Source organism: Rhyacophila brunnea, unplaced genomic scaffold (genome assembly GCF_057557595.1).
Source record: "Rhyacophila brunnea isolate RB1 unplaced genomic scaffold, BYU_Rbru_1.0 scaffold_19, whole genome shotgun sequence".
NCBI classification, from domain to species: domain Eukaryota; kingdom Metazoa; phylum Arthropoda; class Insecta; order Trichoptera; family Rhyacophilidae; genus Rhyacophila; species Rhyacophila brunnea.
In genome coordinates this window covers 20190854-20210540 of record NW_028232848.1, presented here as the reverse complement: position 1 = coordinate 20210540, position 19687 = coordinate 20190854, and the positions used below count along the sequence as shown (strand labels likewise).

Genomic DNA, 19687 nt, shown 5'->3' with positions numbered 1-19687 from the left:
GTCTTATTAATGTACACAACAGAACATTAAATGATCAGTGATTATGGCGCAACATCTGAATAACCGTGAGGAGGATATTCTAAAAGTAATGGACACGGCGAAGCAGAACTGTTACAGGAAGAAATGTTCAACGTACGAGCGTCGATTAAGATGCTGATGTTTAAGGTATCCTCGTTACGTACCTTATTTCAGCAGGGGGAACGGCAAGGCAAGGAGTGGCACAACGCCCAAAAACAATTCGTACGGTCGTAGGGTTAGATCTAAATGACGAGATGCGTCGGTAAGACCACTCGTCATCAACTAACCAGCTGACGGAGAGGACCATCGCGGCCCTCCAGAATGCGATGGACAGCTTCTGGAAGGGTATGCAAGGATTAGCGGATTGGGCAACCAATCCTTAAAACATCATAACAGCGATGGGCCCGAACCAAAAAATCGAAGAGGGTTTTGGGGACAACGCATAATAAAATTTGCGAGGACATGACTCAGATCGTTAGCGGGTAGCGCGCCAAGATTATACAAGCTCAGCGCCAGGTGATTTCGTCCTCAGTGAAGGATACCTTCACTCGGGAGGCACTATCAAGGATTCCTTCATGCTCAGAGTCCCGGAAGGCCCTCGAACTCACATTATGGCTGGGGTAGTCCCAAGGAGCGACGCTCTGTGGGAAGGGAGTTCTCCATCGAAGGTACGAGCTCCACCAGAGATCCGTACTCTAAGCGGAGGTGACCGCATCTGGACGACCAACAACATTGGGGGCCGCCTAAGAGACTTTCGGGGAGTCTGGATAGCGTAGTGTACCCCCCTCCCCAACATTGGTAAAAATAATAGTCGTAGCCCGCATACCTTTTGTGTGGACACCACCATTGGTAAGTCCTTTTTTACTTTTACGGAAAGAATTTCAAACGCAACAATCAGCAGATTTTACTCTTGAGATCGAGGACTTCTCAAACTGAACAAACTGAACAAACCTGAAAACTCAGGGGTTCTAGAAGAAGCGGGCCCAACCCTCAGTTTTCTCTCAACCCTGTTTCTGATCAAGAAACAAGATGGGACCCTATGCCCTGTTTTCAACCAAAAGCGTTTGAATGCGTTCCTACAGCCAATGCCATTCAAACTAATTCGCCATTACGTGGTTCCAGCCGTCTTACTCTTTTGAGAAGCCATGAGTACCTGGAGGTACACATCGTCGATTCGTTCGACTAGCCTACCGAGGGGAGCTCCTACAATTCATGTGTCTCCCGTTCGTGCTGTCAGCCGCTCTGATTATGTTTGCATCCCTGACCAATTGAGTCGCCGAACGCCTACGAAAAAATGGTTGAGAATATTCATTTACCTAGATGACTTCTTAGTAGCCAACCAATCCGAGAAACAGTCTCTGTTCAGGTGAAATACAGGATAACCTTCCTACAGTCTTTCGGGTGATTAATAAATATAAAAAGATCCTGTCTGATCCCAATTCAATAATGAAGATTCATGGACATCACGTGGGACACACACAACAAGCGGAGGTCTCTGTCGCCGGAGAAGTGTGTAGCACTCCGTCACCATCTGCTAACGCAGGTACAAAAAGGCAGTTGATCCCTCAGACAGGCACATATCCAATCCCTTCTGGGGCGATTCAACTTCGCATCCTACCTCCACGAGGAAGGTTGCATTGCCGACCACTACAACGCTCCAGTCATCAATATGGCCGAGGTCCCACCCTCGCCAATTGATGACAATCCCACCACAGGCCCAACAGGACATCATATGGTGGCTCTAGGCGATAGGATCCTCAGAGTTGACACAACGCAGGTACAAAAAGGCAGTTGGTCCCTCAGACAGGCACATGTTCAATCCCTTCTGGGGCGACTTAACGTTGCATCCTACCTCCACGAGGAAGGTTGCATTGCCGACGGCTACAAAGCTCCAGTCATCAATATTGTCGAGGTCCCATTCTCGCCAATAGGCGACCATCCCACCGCAGGACACCACAACCTAACCTAACTTACTTAACAGGACATCATGTGGTGGCTCCAGGTGATAGGATCCTCAGAGTTGACACACAGAATGACATTCAATCACTTCTTGACGACAGACGCAGCGACACAGGCTGGGGAGCCTAACTGAATGAACACCATCTATCAGATACGTGGAAACAAGACCAGTTAGCATGGCATGGCATTCCAACAGGAAGGAAATGTTTGAAATTCAATCTCGGGTACAAGCAATCAGAGGATCAGATCTGCTTCTGCAGACAGACAACAAAACAGTGGTGGCATACATCAACAACGAGGGCGGCACAAAATCTGTCACCCTCCTAAACCTACTATGCCTACAGATACTAGTATTTACCAGTCGAGGTTTACACGTTTACTGCACAATACTTCCGCAGAAATTACAACTGCGTGGCAGATCATCTCTCCCGCAGACAACTCATTCCCGAATAGCACCTCATCAACACCGTAACCATCCCCCTGTTTCAAAGATGGGAAGTTCCCGAGGTGGATTTATTCGCAAGCGAAACAGCACATGTCGTTGCAACACATGTCTCACGAGACGTTACAGACAGTGGCGCGCTGTTTAACGACGCCTTCAGCCGAGTATAGGACTTCAGACTGGCGTGGATATTTCCCCCACCAAACTTACTTCCACGAGTCCTAGCGCACCTGAACTCAGCAAAAAGTACTTGAGTACTTGGGAAGTACTTAATAGTGGCACCGAGCTGGAAACAATGCTTTTGGGGAGTGGACTTACGAAAAGGGCGATAGTACCTTCTTATACAATACCTCACATACATACGACACTAGTAGGTACGGAGACCAACCGTCCACCTCCAAGGACCCAGGACCTGTCCCTTTAACTATGGATAATTTCGGGTGGGGTGAAATACGAGGCATCAAATTGAATGGTGGAAGAAAGGGCACTCCTTACTTCCAGATGGCGGCCTTCGACTCTAAAAACTTACAAACCAGCTTGTAAGTTTTTTGCCAGTCACCAATTATATGGCCCAGTGACGTCCCGTGGGGGTAGGCAGATTGAGCGTCGCTTGGGGGCGGCAGATACTCGAAGGGCGGCAAACCGAGGAGGATCATTTGGTATTATATAGAATTAGCTAGGTACCTAATCTTAGTTACATTATAACCAGAGCGTTGGAGCGGAGCTCGGGGCAGGAGCAGAGCAGTAATGGGGTTTTACCCGGAGCAGGAACGGCGCCGGAGCACCGAATATTTGTAGTACTTCACGGCTCCGGATGTTTTTTAATTATATTATTTATTACCCAGTAGTGAGTAGGTATTCGCGGCGATTTTAGTATGATGTCACCACTCTCAGCCAGTGATTTTTTCTATTATTTTTAATTGCTCGGGTTCGTAATACAAATGCCAATAAAAAATATTTTTACGAGTCTTTTGCCACCTAGACACATTATGCATAATATAATGTCATTTACTCAGATTAAAGAGTTCCTTTCATAACAGTGGCTGCGCAAAAGCCAATTATATGGCGCCAATGAGCCAAGAAGTTATTGAAACAAAATAATATTTTATACCAATATGTCAACGTAGGTAACGAAACAATAAAAATTATGGTGGAGATTTATAGGTATATACATCCGTATTTTTTAATTTATCCAAACATTTTTGCCAGTCACCCGCGAGATTTAAAAGTTGCTGGATGTACCTATTGTAAAATTGATATTTGACATAATCTAGTATTCGTGCATATAATAGGTATTTACGTTAAGTACCAGCTAATTGTAATAAAAAATTACACTAGTAGATACCTACCTAGATTATAATATCATCTGTTTACTACTATTTGTTAGTAATTATTGTGCTGTGAATAACAATACCTTATTTTAATTTGTTTTTTGTAAACATATCTTTTGCTGATAATAGTGTGGATTTGTGGTTTATTTAAATCATCAACATGAGTGCAAGACAACGACTTTCAGGAGCAGCGTATAAAAAGATAAAAGAACGAAAGGAGGCAAATGCTACAAATAATACAGGTACACTTAACAATTATTTTATCAAGAGTGAAAAGCAAAATCAGAAAGTCAGCGCAGAATACCTATCGTCTAAAACTAAAGAACCAATAATTCAAGAATCAGATGCTACAACGCTAGAAGAGAATGTAAATTACGATGCCAACGATAATAATTCAGACGACGATAATTTTGATTATTTAGACAAAGAAGACAATAATTTTGATGATCCACATTTTTGGCCACATATTTCTTTTAATAAACATCATAAGGCATAATAATTATTCTCAATCTATATTAAAAATGTCGTCGCTATAGGATTTGTTTCCCGAATATCCATTTTTGTCGAAATCGACATTTTAATGCAGTTCAATTTCTTTTATCGAACTCTACCGAAATCATTTATAAAAACAATATATTTTTATCTAGGAACAGAGATATTTTTTTAAAAAACCCGAATACGCCATGTTAAGTTACAATTACTCCGTGGTTTTCTCCCGAATGTCCAACTATTCGTACCTGAATATCCAAGTTAATTTCGGTCGAAATATATCTCTGGCTGAGTGTTTATTTCCCGAATATGACTTTAGCCAATCAAACCGCGCTCACGCCGTGCATCTCGCTCCCACATTCACGCTGTCTAGCTCTAAAACAATCACGCCCACTTTCATATTTTTCCGCCGTCTGGAGACTTCTTTCAAATTTCGTCTTATTGATATTGTTTTTAACGTTACTATTGTTTTAATAGTGAATTCATCAAATTTGAAGATATCATTCATAGCTGATACACCACCAGTTCGCCCTGAACTTACAATAGAGTTGTGGAAGTGAGTATTTCAACCTAAATAACTGCATTTTGTTTTGATAAATGACACAAAATCCCAACGGTTATATGAATTCTACAGTATGACCCGGCAACTACTACGACGTAAAAAATAATTATTATTTCAAATTATTATTAATCAAACATTGTTTGTCTTTTTTTTACTTTTAATCTAGGTATTTCTATGAAAATAAAGGCGATGCTATTATTTATTTTTGAATGCGCTGATAATTAATATTTTAATTTAATATGTATGTTAGTAACTATTTATTTGGTGGATATTATATACTTAGGATATTGGTACCTACCTAATATTAGCAACCAATGGTAATTAATTTATACATGCTATTATTTTGTGTTGTTGTTCCTTACAATAGTAAATATATAATATTTATTTGGTGGTTTGTAATTAGTTTAATTGTCAATTATAGAAATATATTTATATAATAATATACTGATATATATATATATATAGATTTTTTTTTTTTGGAAAAAGTATTATTATAAAATTGTTAGCAAGTACGAGTAAGTACCATCATAAAATATTGGAGAAATGACCGTGAGGTCGGTTAGTAATTGAAGTAGTAGATACCTTATAATATATTTTCTCAGAAGTGATTTAAAAAAAATATGTAAGTATGTTCAATTATTAGAATGGTACATTCTTAAATCTTTTGAAATATTCGTTCAATAAAAAAATAGTTAATTACTTAAAAACTATTTTATTACTTAATCCGAAAAAAAACCGAAAAAAGCGATTGCCGCGTGTTATTATTACATACGAACTTGGATAATTACGATCATTAAGTATTTAAATAGTAGAGGTAATTATTAACAATTATCGTGTAAATAAATATAACATTTGAGGCGCGTACTTTTTGACCACTCAGTAATCTGTGGGCCGTGCAGCAATACGCTACGGTCTTAAATCCCGAACGTCCATGTTTTGTCCCGAAAATCCATTATTCTAAGAGAGCGCTAAAAATTTCCCGAATATCCACAGTGAGTACTTGTAAATAAAACGCATTTTCTGTGCATTTAATGATTTATACCAGTATATTATTCTTGGAATCTATTCTTAGATAATGTTGCAATCATACAGTATAGAAAGAATGATTGTTACATCTACTGATATTAAAATATACGACAGTGAAATTTGTTTTTCGTCTCCTGTAAAATTGAAATTTGGTCTATTCGGGAAACAAATCCTATAGCGACGATGTGTCAAGCGCGAAATGTATATGGTACAACTACTGAGAAGATAGAAGCATATTAAACTGACTTGCTTATTTACTCCAACAAATCGTAACGTACGTCTATTCCTTTGCGCATTTAATTCAACTCTGCGGCGTCCAATCTCCCGGAGGCCAATTGGGTCGGCGTCGAATTGGGTCGGCGTCCAATTGGGCCGGCGTCCGATTGTACCGGCGGCCAATTACCGGAGGCCAATCGGCGGAGGCCAGTTCGCGGTGCCAAATCGTCCTAGACCCATTTTATGTACCTTGTAACTCACATACGCTAAATTTAGTGGTAAATGATGCTGCAAAATGCAAATTAGATGCGATATCATTTTTTGGGTTAATCCAAAAGATTTATGTTTTTTTCTCGGCATCTACTGATAGATGGAATATACTTTTAAAATTTTTACCATCATTAACATTAAGGGCTTGCGCAGACAGAGCGCGGTCAGGCGGTCTGCGTTCCGCGTTCGGAGTTCGGCGTTCTTTGTACTGTATGGACTTCATACTGTATGGGTACACAGCCGGCGGTCAGACCGCGCCGGTCAATTGGAACGCTGGAGTTCTGGAGTTCTATGCCCGGAATTACAAAGAACGCCGTACCTCCCGTCCAGTCCCGTCATAGGAATTTGAGCAGTCACACAACATAGAGCGAAACCACACGGGGGAGTGAGTACGCAACAGCGGTGCTTTCTCACTTCCACTCGCAGTCGGAATATAGCGGTTTCGCATTATGCAGCGCTTGTGTCAGTACAACGTTTGTAAACAAATGGAACGCTTATTGTTGACCGCCACCTGTCTGCTGTCCCTGAACGTTAGCGGTCAACGGTCGGTTGAACGCAGAACTCCGACCGCTCTCTGTCTGCGCAAGCCCTAAAGGCAGTTTCTGATACGCGATGGGAGTCCCGAATCGAAGCAATCAGGCCTATCAGATACCAATTGGTAGAAATTTACGATGCCTTATTATATATTGAAGAGAAACATGCCAATTCACACACTGAAAATAGTTTGCAGACCAAAAATGATGCCATCGCATTATCAAAAAATATATGCAACTTTAAATTTATAAATTGTCTCATAGTTTGGTATGATATTTTGAGTTCTATAAATCCACTAAGTAAACAGTTGCAAATGATAGAATTTAATATAACCAGCGCGCTTGATTCCATTGAAGCTGTTTTAAAATTTTTGCGTAATAATAGAAAAAATGGCTTAGTACAAATGAAAATAATCGCACACCAATTAGCAGAAGCCCTCGAAATACCTGCAGAATTTCCCAAAGAAACAGATTGCAGAAGACGAAGAGTACCGAAACATTTCGAGTATGAGAGTTGTGATGAAACGCCTCTACATAACCCTGAAAAAAAATTTGAAGTCGAGTTTTTCAATCAGGTTGTAGATAAGGCTATAAATTCAATTGAAGATCGATTTGAGGAATTAAAATATCATGGATATCATATCAGGAATATTCACTCCTGAAAATTTATTGGAAGATTGTCAAAATTTAGAAATTAAACTCACTGCAAACGGCACATCTGATGTCGATGCAGTGGAGCTTTGTGAGGAGTTAAAATTACTGTGTAGACTTGTGACTGAAAAGTCTTCGCCACATGACGTATTAAAATTTATTTAAGATAATAATTTGAAAGAAATCTATCCAAATACGGTCACTTCAATTAGGATAATATTGACAATGCCAATAACGATGGCTAGCGCAGAGAGGAGTTTTTCAAAACTGAAAATTATTAAAAATTATCTCCGATCTAGGATGACCGAAGAAAGGCTAAATGGACTTGCAATATTGTCTATTGAAGCAGAAATGGCATATAAATTAGATTTGGATGACATAGTTACGGACTTTGCTAAAAAAAGGCCAGGAAAGTTTGTTTATTGTAACGGTTGAGTGTTGAGACAATTAATTAATAGTGTATTTGTGATTAAAAGTATGTTCATATTAAATGAATGATAAGGCAAATGATATTGTTTACATGTTGTACAATAATAGTATAGAAAAATAGTGTGAAAATAGTACATCTGCGTATTATTACTAAATAGTACTCTGCAAACCAAATTTGTCAGACATATCAACAAATAGAATCTCAGACTCTGGTGATTTGGGTAAGTGTCTAACTAATATTATGTTTATTCGCTTTTAATATCTAAATTTAATTTTGTATGTTTTAGTGGTATATATTTTGTTATTAATGCATCGATACAACACATTTCTTAGATATAAAAAAATGGGGCGGCATTTTGACGCTGCCTAGGGGTGGCATTTTGTCTAGGGACGTCACTTATATGGCCAATACTTGGCGCAAAGACAGATACCGCCAAGCATCGTCAATCGGAATAGAGGCTAAGTACTTCCACGTGTCAGAGCATCGACCCAGTATTCTGGTTACGGAAACTGGTCTGCATGTTAAACCCAAGGAGAGAGGAAGGTGGGGATATTTCGGAATTATTTATATCTTCAAGAGGCTTCCTTAAACTGTAAATACCTATACCCAATAGATGATATCTTAAAGAGAGGTAACTGGCGTAGTGAGTCGACATTTCACGACAACTACAAGAGAACGATGGACACACCACAATCAGAGGGGGAAAAGAACCCATTAACTTCTCCATATACATTGAACGTCACGATGGTCTATCCCTCGTCAATGAATCATTGTCACATACAGGAATTTGGCACACCCAACACCAGGTGATAACTTCACCCTTGTTCCTGTTCCTTGAGCCATATCATAATGAAGACAAAGGAGTCCCAAACTTCCTACATAAAAAAGGGACGCGCGGGTATGACCAGTAAATAAAAAGGGAGGAATGACCAACGACAAGAAAAAGGAAATTAAATTAGTAGAATAATACCTCACGCGAAGAAGGAAGAGCAAACCCTATCTCAAGGACTTCAAAGTCAACATGAATAATAAGAGTTTTATTGGTAGGTAAAACTCCTTTCATTAAGAAATAGGTAAGTACCTACATGAATTGTATCAAAATTTCGTATCGACAGTACCTACGTCATTGTCAGTAATAAAAGATAATAATTTTAAATAATATATCAACTACTCTTACTATACACGTTGCAAATTAATGAATCTAATAAAATTTTCTAAAAACAATGAGATGTTTTAAAAAATACCAGAGATTAGGTTTGTAATTGGCCCAATCGGCTTTATTTTAACGCGCTAACGTCTAGTAGTTATTGGCCGTTGTGAATCAGAGTTTTGTAGTAGAATTATTCATTAATTCACATAAGGCACACAAAGTAATTTCATTTCACGATTGTGTCGATGGTTTTCTTTTCAAGTGGCAATAGTATTTTTGTTTTCAGCGTTCAGTTCAGCCGACTGTCAAACTTGAAACTTCAAACAACCAAAGTCGTCAGCGAACATCTTGTTTCTCGGTGGAATTCCACATTCACTCAAAATAAATGCTTAAGTCTCGGTTTTTATCGGTAATTCTGTGTTTAATTAAATTATAAAACTCCTGTAGACTTTTCAGTCAGAATCATTTCCAAAAATAATAAATTCTAAAGCTATTGCAATCAAACGGAAGCGGTACCAATCTACTTTTCTATCTTTATCTTCGGTGAGTTTAATGGTAGAGCGAAATTTATCCATGACTCATGATGCCAATGTTTGTAGCACATTTTATGTTATGTTTTCTCCCGTAAATTAAATATTTTGTTGGCGCACCATCTATCATAATACCTCTTCTATAAAATATGGACTGAATAATTATTTCTTTTCAGTTATTTGGTGTCCCTCTCTGCTTCAGAGTCATGTCGTCGGCACCAAAAACAATCGATGAATTTGGTTATGGGTTTAATTCACGTAAGTACCTCCTTCTTCAATAAAATTGTGTAGGTACCTACAATAGTAACCACAACATAGCTTGTCACTTCGAGAACACGAATATCATTCTTGCTTTCCTTCCACGGATTGTTTGACATATCATTTATGTAAAAAATATGATTCTTTATTATTTGCAAGCACTTATAGTATTTTATTATTTATAGATGCTCTCATCGTGAACAAGCGATATAACATTCGTTTCGATAAGTAGACATGCTATGAAGATTTGACTATAACTAGATCGACCAGATAATAAATTGGCCCCCTTTTGGAGATTAAGATGGAATTGATTTCTGACAGTCTTATAACTAGGAGCAGCTGCAATTTTCATAAGATTTATCCATAGAATACCACAGATCCGATATATCGGCTTTGCGTACTTTACTAAAAATACCATGAGGGGTATTTCAGCTGATGGACTTTTTTTGTCATACAGTTTTAACTTAAATGGTGATGCCATATTTTATAAATAATGGGTGCTTATATTTCAAAACATGTCAACTGTAGTAATAAAATAGGCGTGCATTTTTGAAGCAAGTATTAATAGACAATTTTGAAAAGTTTTTAAATAACTGTCAGAATTTTAAATGAATGGTATTTATTTCAAAGTATCGGTATAAGCCCGCCAGTTTTAATGTTGAATGTAAAATATTGGTACAGCAAGAAATAATATTCAAAAATCAGTAGTAAAAATAAATAATCATTATTTAAATGACATGGGCCAATAGATAAAACCAATATCCATTATTATTTTGATAGTATGAAAAGTAAAAAACATTCAATGGGGCGCACGGCATTTTAGAGTTACCATTATCGCATATAAGAGGGCTCGCACATCAGAACTCGCCGCATGCGTCTTACGACGAATTCGTCGATGTGACGTCATCGTAAACCAAGAAACAAACGTTATCAAATGGACCTTCGCAGATTGGCCGATGCAACTGCAACTCTGCGACCCTGCGACATTCGTCTAGTTGCAATGGCCAAAGCGTGCATGTCGATCTCGGGAATGTCGCCTCCGCGCAAGCGCACAGCTGGCGGCCATCGGTCATTTCTGTCTTTGTCTCTGTCTACAATGTCATTGCTCGCTCACGCCGCCGCGTTTGACGTTTGTTCATACAATCAACACAATAAAAATGGCAGACGAGAGACTTCTCTTTTTTCGTGTTTGACGTTTGCCGCTGGGCAGATGTGCGAGGATGTACGATGCAACATTCGTCGAAATTTTGTCAACTTTTGATTTATGGCCGTTAGGCACACAAGGCGAATTGTGATGTGCGAGCCGGCTAAAGTATATTAGTCTATGCAATCATTTTTATCGGTTGGAACAAACTATTATTATTAAGGCGAAGTCTTCACTGAGCCTTTTTTAAAGAGGCACCTAGCGGAAAAATACGAAGCTTGCAATTTGAGACATTTTTTTGATAATTTACAATTCCAACTATATTAATGAATAAATATGTAGGATCTGAAAACATTAAAAAGAAAAATATTTTTTATTTTAAGTCAAAGACAAACTTACAATTGTAAAAAATGTAATAAAATGTGAATTTGTTGTATCGGACCGCACCCTATTATAGTTTATTAAGTTTTCTAAGCATCACCTAAGAGATATTTGACTAATTCATAGTGTTACTATTTTTTATATCTATTTTAAAAAACATCGATTTTTATAAAAAATATAAATGTGTATAACTTGAAATCCTTTTTATTCCTTTATATATCGATGCAAGTCGCTCAGCAGACCAGTGGCTGGACACAGGTGTCCCGTGTGAAACGGCTCTAACGGGCATTGTGTGATGCATTCTCAATTATTATTGATCATAACATTGATGATGCGGCGGCTCTCGTGGTGAAGTGGGTAAGGCGCTGGCCTTCCACCCGAGAGTTCTGGGTTCGATTCCCGGTCATGACTGGACCCGGACAGCCTGGGTGTTTGTGATTGTTCAAAATTACTAACAACCACCTTGTACGAAAAAGCAAGGACTTATTAATAATTCTAAAAAAAAAAAAACGATGATGCAGTGCTGATAAAGCTGATATTTTTTTTCATTATGCTAATAAATGTTTATTTTATTATATTTAGTAAAACATGCATCTTTATTTTTGCCTATAATTTGAAAATATTCTTCCAAAGTTGAAAGAAACCAACAATTTATATTATGTTTATATATAATTACTCTAGGATTTTTAAATATGTTTTCTTCAAAATTAAAAATATTTCATAGTACCTATTCAGTGAGGAATTATTATTTTAACAAAACCTATCAAATTGCCGTGATAGTAAGAGAATTAATATTATATTTTATGTTTCTCTAGATATTTGTAAAATGTCTTCATGCTTATACGAATGTCAGCTGATCATAAATTCTAAAAATGCAATACCTAACCTGGTGGCATCTCTTGGTGGCTTGTGTTCTCATTTGAGCGATTTATTTTGCATGGCTACCAAATATATGTATAAGGTGTCATTTCAGATTTTGCATACTTCAATTGTCTCATTCATCTTATGTCATTTTTACATACAAGGTATGTAGTTTTGTCGGAGGATCGGACACCTACTTTCATATATTTTTTTTGTTTCTTACATGATAACAGAGGGACAATTACGTCAGCTGGATAAGAAATCCAAAGAGCTGACAGATGAGCCGTTTGCATTTCAAATAAGCGACAAGCATTCAGAGAACCAAAAACATTACGAAGCCATTGGAGAAGCGATAACCGACCATGTCTACGGTCTGCTGGAGACAGAATCAAAACTGATAAAGATGCCAGTACCCAACACTTCTACTGACGAATTGAAATCATTTTGCTTTGCTACAACAGACGCCTTGACGAATCCGGACAAGCTCTTAATTATTATACACGGTTCCGGAGTTGTCAGAGCTGGACAATGGGCTCGATCGTAAGGAAATAATTTTCTTAAATCAGTATGTTTAAAATTAATGAAAAATATAAATTAAAAAACATTATCTATAAGGTACCCGTGTTTGCAAATTTGTACATATGCAGTTAGCTGCATTATAGTTCACTGTGAGTGGTTGTATCGGAAATAGACGGCTGTACAGCATTGTCTAAATAAAACACTTACAAAATACGTAATGAAAACCACCGGAATATGTAGAAGGGAAAAATAGAAGAGAATAGCTATCGACCCAATATTTTATAAACCACATTTAAGTCAACATTTTCCCCAGATGAAATGTCTGACTTTATTCGTAATAAACATTCTAAATGTTCTACTTCCATTCTATTTCTTGATTTTGATTTAATCGCGTTCATCAAACTAAATCCTCATTCACATTCAGCACTTGATGCACTTGACCTTCGCCTTCTGAGAAATGAGTCGAAGAATTGTGCATGTGATGGTTTCGTGCATTCGAGCAAAACTTTCAAAAACTTACAAAATTCGAGAAATTTATTCACCTGTGGCGCTGTAAAATTTTGTTCACACAAAGTTTCTATAGAGATGCATGTCGGAAGATTAAAGACTGTTGTTGCATTTGTCCGTCCAAGGTAGGTATAAAACAAAAATTCGAGCACACTTAACCCTTAGACTGCGTATGGCATGTAAACATGCCATAGACTTTATCTCGTATTTTTGACCAAACTAGAAGAGACACTTGTGGATAATATGCTTTAAAAATTAGTTCAAACCTTTAGGTAGACATATCAGGCAACAGATCATAAAAATGTCAAGTAAAACACAAGGAAATATATTTTTGAAAAGAACACTCGTTATTCAGTTGTTTGAATCGCGCGCCATTGCGAAGACGGGTGTACTAGATGCGTCAACAGGGTTATCAAAACAAAACATTGGTCATGCATCGAAAAGTGTGCATCGATAATATTTTTATTTACCTTTTAATTAATTATTATGATTACGTTAGTGTTATGTATTTTTTCTTAGTGATTTGTGATCTCGAAAGAAACATATTGAAGATTTGTTTTTAGTATTTTTTGTCATTATAAATATATGTGAAATAATTATTTCACCCGCCAAAATGTCACTACCACATAATATTATCGAAGAAATAATGCTGGAAAATATTTTATCGATGCACAGCTCTCCAGTTGTTTGGCTTTGTTCATTGTTCCATGTTTGATATTTACAATATTATAATGGGTAATAATTTATATTTTTTATGTGCCACGAAACTGTGTTAGCTCTGTTCACATGCCTGGCGATTATTCGACAGGCCCTTTGTACAATTAAAAAGCCGATGGCGCCTCATAAATTATATTATAATAGTATTTTAGCAGTGCGGTAATTATTTTTAGTGTTTTATTCTCCAAAACATCCTAATGAATAAGTGGATGACAACATTATTTTATGGTGACGAAAATAAATATAGGTTCAGAATTTGAAACGGTAATAAAATTTGAGTTTACGACTTACTAAATGCGATAAGCGATAACCCACTGATTATTCCACAAGTGATTTAGTAATATATCGGTCATAGACCGTAACCAACTACACGGCAGCATGTATTCAACACAGCCCTGTGTATAACAAATACAAACGCGTCAAATTGCTCGGTAGTATGTGTAGAAACCATGTATGTGAAGACTGGACGGCCGCCATTTTGAACGCGCGGTCAAAGCTTGGATAATTTTTAGCGTCTTCACTTTCTTCGATTTATTTTAGTGAGAATGTAACGAATATAGTTTATTTCTTGGTGCATTTGGAATAACTGATATATAGTTCATCTAGTAATCTATTTTTTAATTTTGGAATCGATCTGTTTTAGCTGTAGTGACCGTTTTAACAGATCAGTTGACTGAAAATAAATTCCCGCGAAAATGGCTCGCAGCGAAAGGGTTAAATATTTTTGAAAAATTATCAACTGTTTCAGTTTGTAAAATAACCCATTTCGAGTGCTGTTTGATGGACAATATTTTTACAGTGTGAAGGTATGACGTTGATAGGCGTTATATAATAATTCAATTCCGGTAACAACTGGACGGACATACAATATTTAAAAACATCAAAATATTCATTGTTTTGTCTTTGCTATTTTCAGCCTTATAATGAATGACAATTTAGAAACGGGAACGCAGCTGGCATATATTGACAAAGCAAAATCTCTTGGATACGGCGTCATAGTCACAAACACAAATGATAACCAGCGTGTTGTCAACGGAAGAAAGTATCTCATCTCACAGAGCTCTACCCCTGAGGAACATGGAGAATCTGTATGGAATGCCTACATTGCAAAATCACCTGCCAAATTCATAGGAATAGTCGCCCACAGCTACGGCGGTGTCATCACTGTCGGGTTAGCACAGAAGTTTCCAGAATTCAGCCAGAAAGTTAAAGCTATTGCTATGACAGATTCAGTTCACAGTTTTCAACGTGATGGCACCTCGTCAGATGTAGAAGTATTTTTAAAAAAGGTAATTATTTAAGGGTTGCAATTAACAAACACAAAATTTAATCAATTAACGTATTTAAATAACTTGATTATTTTATATTATACAAAAATCATACTATTTGCCAATGACATCTCGACACCCACAACGAACAAAGCAGTAACTTACTTTTGGTCATTTTTCAGGAGAGCAAAATGAAAGTTTGAAAAATTCTCATATCGTAATGCAAAGAAGAAAATATCTGGTAATAGGATTAAAAGACGTAGTTAGTATGTATTGGTAATCAAGTATATTAATGTTTTACTTCTGTAAAACAACCGGAAGTATACTTTTTATGAGTTACGACTTGTCATAAAACAGCATATTTCCAATTGTCAACTGATGCCTATTCCTCCCAATAATTCCTAGTTGAATCAGTATTATACGATATTTATTTTTATAATGTTTTTCCACCAAAAATTGACAGATAACATCATTAGTGTCGAAACCCACATAAGTAAGTAAAAATAGTTTTTACATTTTGTAAATATATTGCACATAACTAAAATTTAATTCATCATCAGCCTGTTTCAATCCACTGCTGGACGAAGGTCTCCGCTAACTCTCTCCATTCTTCTCAGTTTCTAATTCTCTGCTGCCACATAATTCCGCTGAGCCTTAATGTTTCGGCAATCCAGTATACCTCGGAGAGACTTTTCAGTCATCTTACATCTCTCGGAATATCGTATTTGTCCGGTGACCACTCTGTCTACGAGCTATATGTCTGGTCCATCTCCATTTAAGGGTTTTAGCATACTTAATATTACGTTGCATACTCTTGTTTGCTTATCCATTCAATCCATTTTCCGTCTTTAGGAAATTAAGAGTCACACAAAATTTAATTATCCCACATTTAAAATGATCAATCAAATTTGCAATGAAATATTCGAACTTTTAACAAATAAATCACACAAAACAATTATTGATAATGCATGTGTTGTGTTAAGTGTAAACTCACTTTGGTACATGTCAACTGATTAGAGTAACTACTGGCAACCAATGCCTAAACTTTATAAATGCCTAAACCCCCCGTAAAAAATCCTATAATCGACAGAGTTAGGGAGATAAATATTTAACTTGTAATAATATTTATAACTTTGAAAAGAGACACTCACAGGTATAACAACAAAATAAAAAATTCTAAGAAACTGCCTTTAAACGAAAATATGCCACCTTTCATGCCAAAGTGCATGTATCTACCAGCCTAATTTTATTGATAATTTGTAATCCAAATGTAGGCTTTAATTAATATTAACCAGTGCATAAACTGTAAAACTGTTTCATCCTTAATAATGACATTGACAATTATTATTGCATAAATTTTCACCTAGGTTTTTGTTATTTCAATCAACATTAGTCCTATATTCTCGTGTGAAAAGGAAAATATACCTAATAGACAATAATTGCCCTGAATCCGTGGTTTTAATTAAAGTTAAAACTAACCCTCATACATAAACCCTTTCATGTCACTACATATAGCTTGTTATTAGAATTTGCAATGTAACTGAATTTGTAATTGTTGTTAATAATGACTGCACGTCAGAGAATGAATCTGACACTTGAACTAAAGTCTTGCACAATAAGCGAAAGGCTCAGATACACGGGTTTGGTTTAAGACGACTGATTTCATCGATAGGACCCAAATGTATATTATGTTGTTTATTATATACCTATGCTGGAATTATCCATTAGAATATTCATAATAACATTTATTTTGTTGCGTTTACTTTGTCAGATTATGCATATTATGTACCCCAATATTTAAATATAAATTCGTATCAGGGGCTAAGGGGTGACTTTGGAAAGAGGTAGGCTTTGGAGATCAGAGAAAAAGAGTCATGTATACTGACGAAAAATAAGAAGATATTACGATATTACTGCTACTGTATTTTTAAAGTGTATTTATAATATCGTCTATTCAATTCTAAACTATCCTAAACGCCAATTTTTCGAAATGCGTTTTTTTACATCAATCGATTCACTATGAAATTTCCAACAATTCTGTATAAACCTAAATGCATAGGATTATATTGAATTTAAGAAACAATTATTTTCATGCCACTTCTTAAGTATCCTAAGTGACATTATATGCCAATGTATTGAATTTTTCATAAATTTGACATTCGAAAAAATTCACCAAAATTAATTGTAATTTGAAACACAAAAAATGTTTTTTTAATATTTCAATATTACAGAATTAAAATCAAATTAAGCATAGGTTCGTAATTTCTAAATTTCGCTTTCCTGAACATTTTATGGTTTGGCATTTAGGATAGTTAAGAATTGAATAGACGATATGTGATTGAATGCTGTAGAAATAATTTTTTTAAACTATCTTACTAATTATTTTGGACAAAACAGTAGTCAGAAACAATAATATTATTCCCAAAGGTTTCAGGCTTCGCCATCGGACATACATTGTGGTAGACATGCTGAGGTCATACAAAAAAAAAAAAATATCAGCATTCCTCGCCGAATAATCCAATAAATACGTTAAAGACAGGTGGCGTGCTGTGGCATATTTTTTTTAAACCTTTGACAGATGGTTCTGTAATTTGTATATATTTTTAATATATTCCTACATATATGACAGATGTCATTGGCAAATTAAAGTATTTTATGGAATATAAAATAATCAAGTTATTATTTGAACACGGTCAATATGCAATTAATTTTTTTAAGAAGGTAGGCTTTAAATAATCTCCTAGTATGGAGTCTTCGCCACTGATTCATATTTATTATTATTCGTATTTATTATCGAAGCTAAAGAGAGTGCATTTTATATAAATATTTATTGATCTGGAATTTTTACTTCTCCATATTTTGTCTGCAGTTTAAAGGGCTCTGCTGTCAGTGTATTATATTATTTTGACCAACGGCCTCTGATATGGACCAATGTTAAATTCTATATTAATGGGTGTGGCGAATATTATTATCTTACGATAATTAAACATTTGCATTTTTTAATAGCTCAAATTTTAAACCCAGTGCAGTTTATGTTGTGTTCATTTCAAATTCATAAACCACATAATTGGTAAATATATATTTAATATTGGTTTTTTTTCCAATTTAAGGTTGGCCAAAATTGGGTTTCCAGCCATGATCCTTTGGATGCGCCACAAAAATCTCCAGAATACGAAATCCCAAGAGTATCAGCCGGTGAGATAATTATTTTTATACCATAGCTTCAGTGTCTCATAAATTTAGTAAATCTGTTGTAATGCATTTTTGGAATGGAGTATATATTATGTAGTAACTTTCCAATGGAGTCAACAGATGTCCCTTCTATACGTATTTTATTTGGAATTAATAAAAAATTACTTACTCACAATTTTTACAACGTTTTTATTAGCTCGTATTCTTATTTGTCCGGTGGTTGTTTATCCAGTACAAATCTTGCAATCGATTTTTAACTAACTTCCCGACTATCTAGACATTTGAAACTTTTAGGATATATCAGAACACGATGCTAATGCATTTTTTAAGTAGAATTATTGAATTCATTTTATTTTTTTTGAAATGAAATTTCAAAAATGATTTCATGAAATTTCAGTATTATTTCTATCAAGTACAAATTTTTTTGATCGTTTAAGCTAGTCAAGTCAAAATTATATGATTTAACGATATAATATAACTTTTATGTTTGTGTATGTGAATTCGTTTTACTTATCCACATTATATTTTAATGGTTGAATAACTTCTTTTTCAGGTGTTGCGAAACATGAAATGACATCACATAGCGCTATCAAATCCGTATTTGATTTCTTGGAGCACAAATATGCAGCAGTGTGACAGGATAAATGATGATATTGTTGATTGATGAATTATTCCCATTCATTTCAAAATATTATGATCTTAATCGGCTGTTAATAAGCAGAAACAGTATAAACAAACAAGTCTGTTGTGATATAAGTATATTTTGTTTATTTTAATATTGTGTAATTACTTACCATAATGTTATTTGAAAAATAAACCAGGGTATGAAAATAAAATACATATTATTAAACATTTTCTGTAATGTGAAAAATAATTAAAAGTTGGAAAAAATCCTACATACATACCTCCTTATAATAAGAATGTGTCATTTAAATCTATTAAAATATATTTTATATTCAGTGGTCTTTTGTTTTCCATACCATCACCCATAAGCTCTGCAGTTTTACTAATTTTTATCATCATCTTCTTTGGATGGATCGCAAAAAACGACTCTAATATCAATTGCAGTGGTGAGGGGTGGAGGTAGATTGTTAAGATTCGACATAAATAATGCACACTAAAATTTCTCAGTCATACTTATTCGTCTTCATTGAACTAAGAATACAATTTGTATATGGTGCTGGTTAGTTTTTAAAATTCTATTAAACCCTGCCTAACTAAACCATAATAATT

General features: G+C 35.7%; 1 protein-coding gene across 2 annotated transcripts; it reads left to right on the top strand.

Moving 5' to 3' along the window:
- Window positions 1-9349: 9349 nt before the first annotated feature.
- On the top strand, window positions 9350-19416 carry LOC147072830 (cotranscriptional regulator ARB2A homolog). 2 transcript variants are annotated; one of them, XM_085945761.1, is made up of 6 exons: window positions 9350-9486; window positions 9784-9865; window positions 12485-12791; window positions 14911-15283; window positions 18373-18457; window positions 19008-19416. In XM_085945761.1, exons 1-6 carry the CDS (start codon window positions 9463-9465, stop codon window positions 19088-19090), a joined length of 954 nt encoding a protein of 317 aa, XP_085801887.1. In that variant the 5' UTR covers window positions 9350-9462; the 3' UTR covers window positions 19091-19416. The 2 variants fall into 2 exon arrangements, with proteins under 2 accessions (XP_085801887.1, XP_085801888.1); XM_085945762.1 differs by having other exon boundaries at window positions 9365-9620.
- The last annotated feature ends 271 nt before the right edge of the window (window positions 19417-19687 follow it).

Excerpts from the sequence above, each read along its gene's own strand:
- LOC147072830 (XM_085945761.1), top strand. The coding sequence starts at position 9,463 with ATGCTTAAGTCTCGGTTTTTATCG. Across the intron at positions 9,487-9,783 it reads TTAAGTCTCGGTTTTTATCG|TTATTTGGTGTCCCTCTCTG; the intron begins GTAATTCTGTGT and ends ATTTCTTTTCAG. Across the intron at positions 9,866-12,484 it reads TGGTTATGGGTTTAATTCAC|AGGGACAATTACGTCAGCTG; the intron begins GTAAGTACCTCC and ends ACATGATAACAG.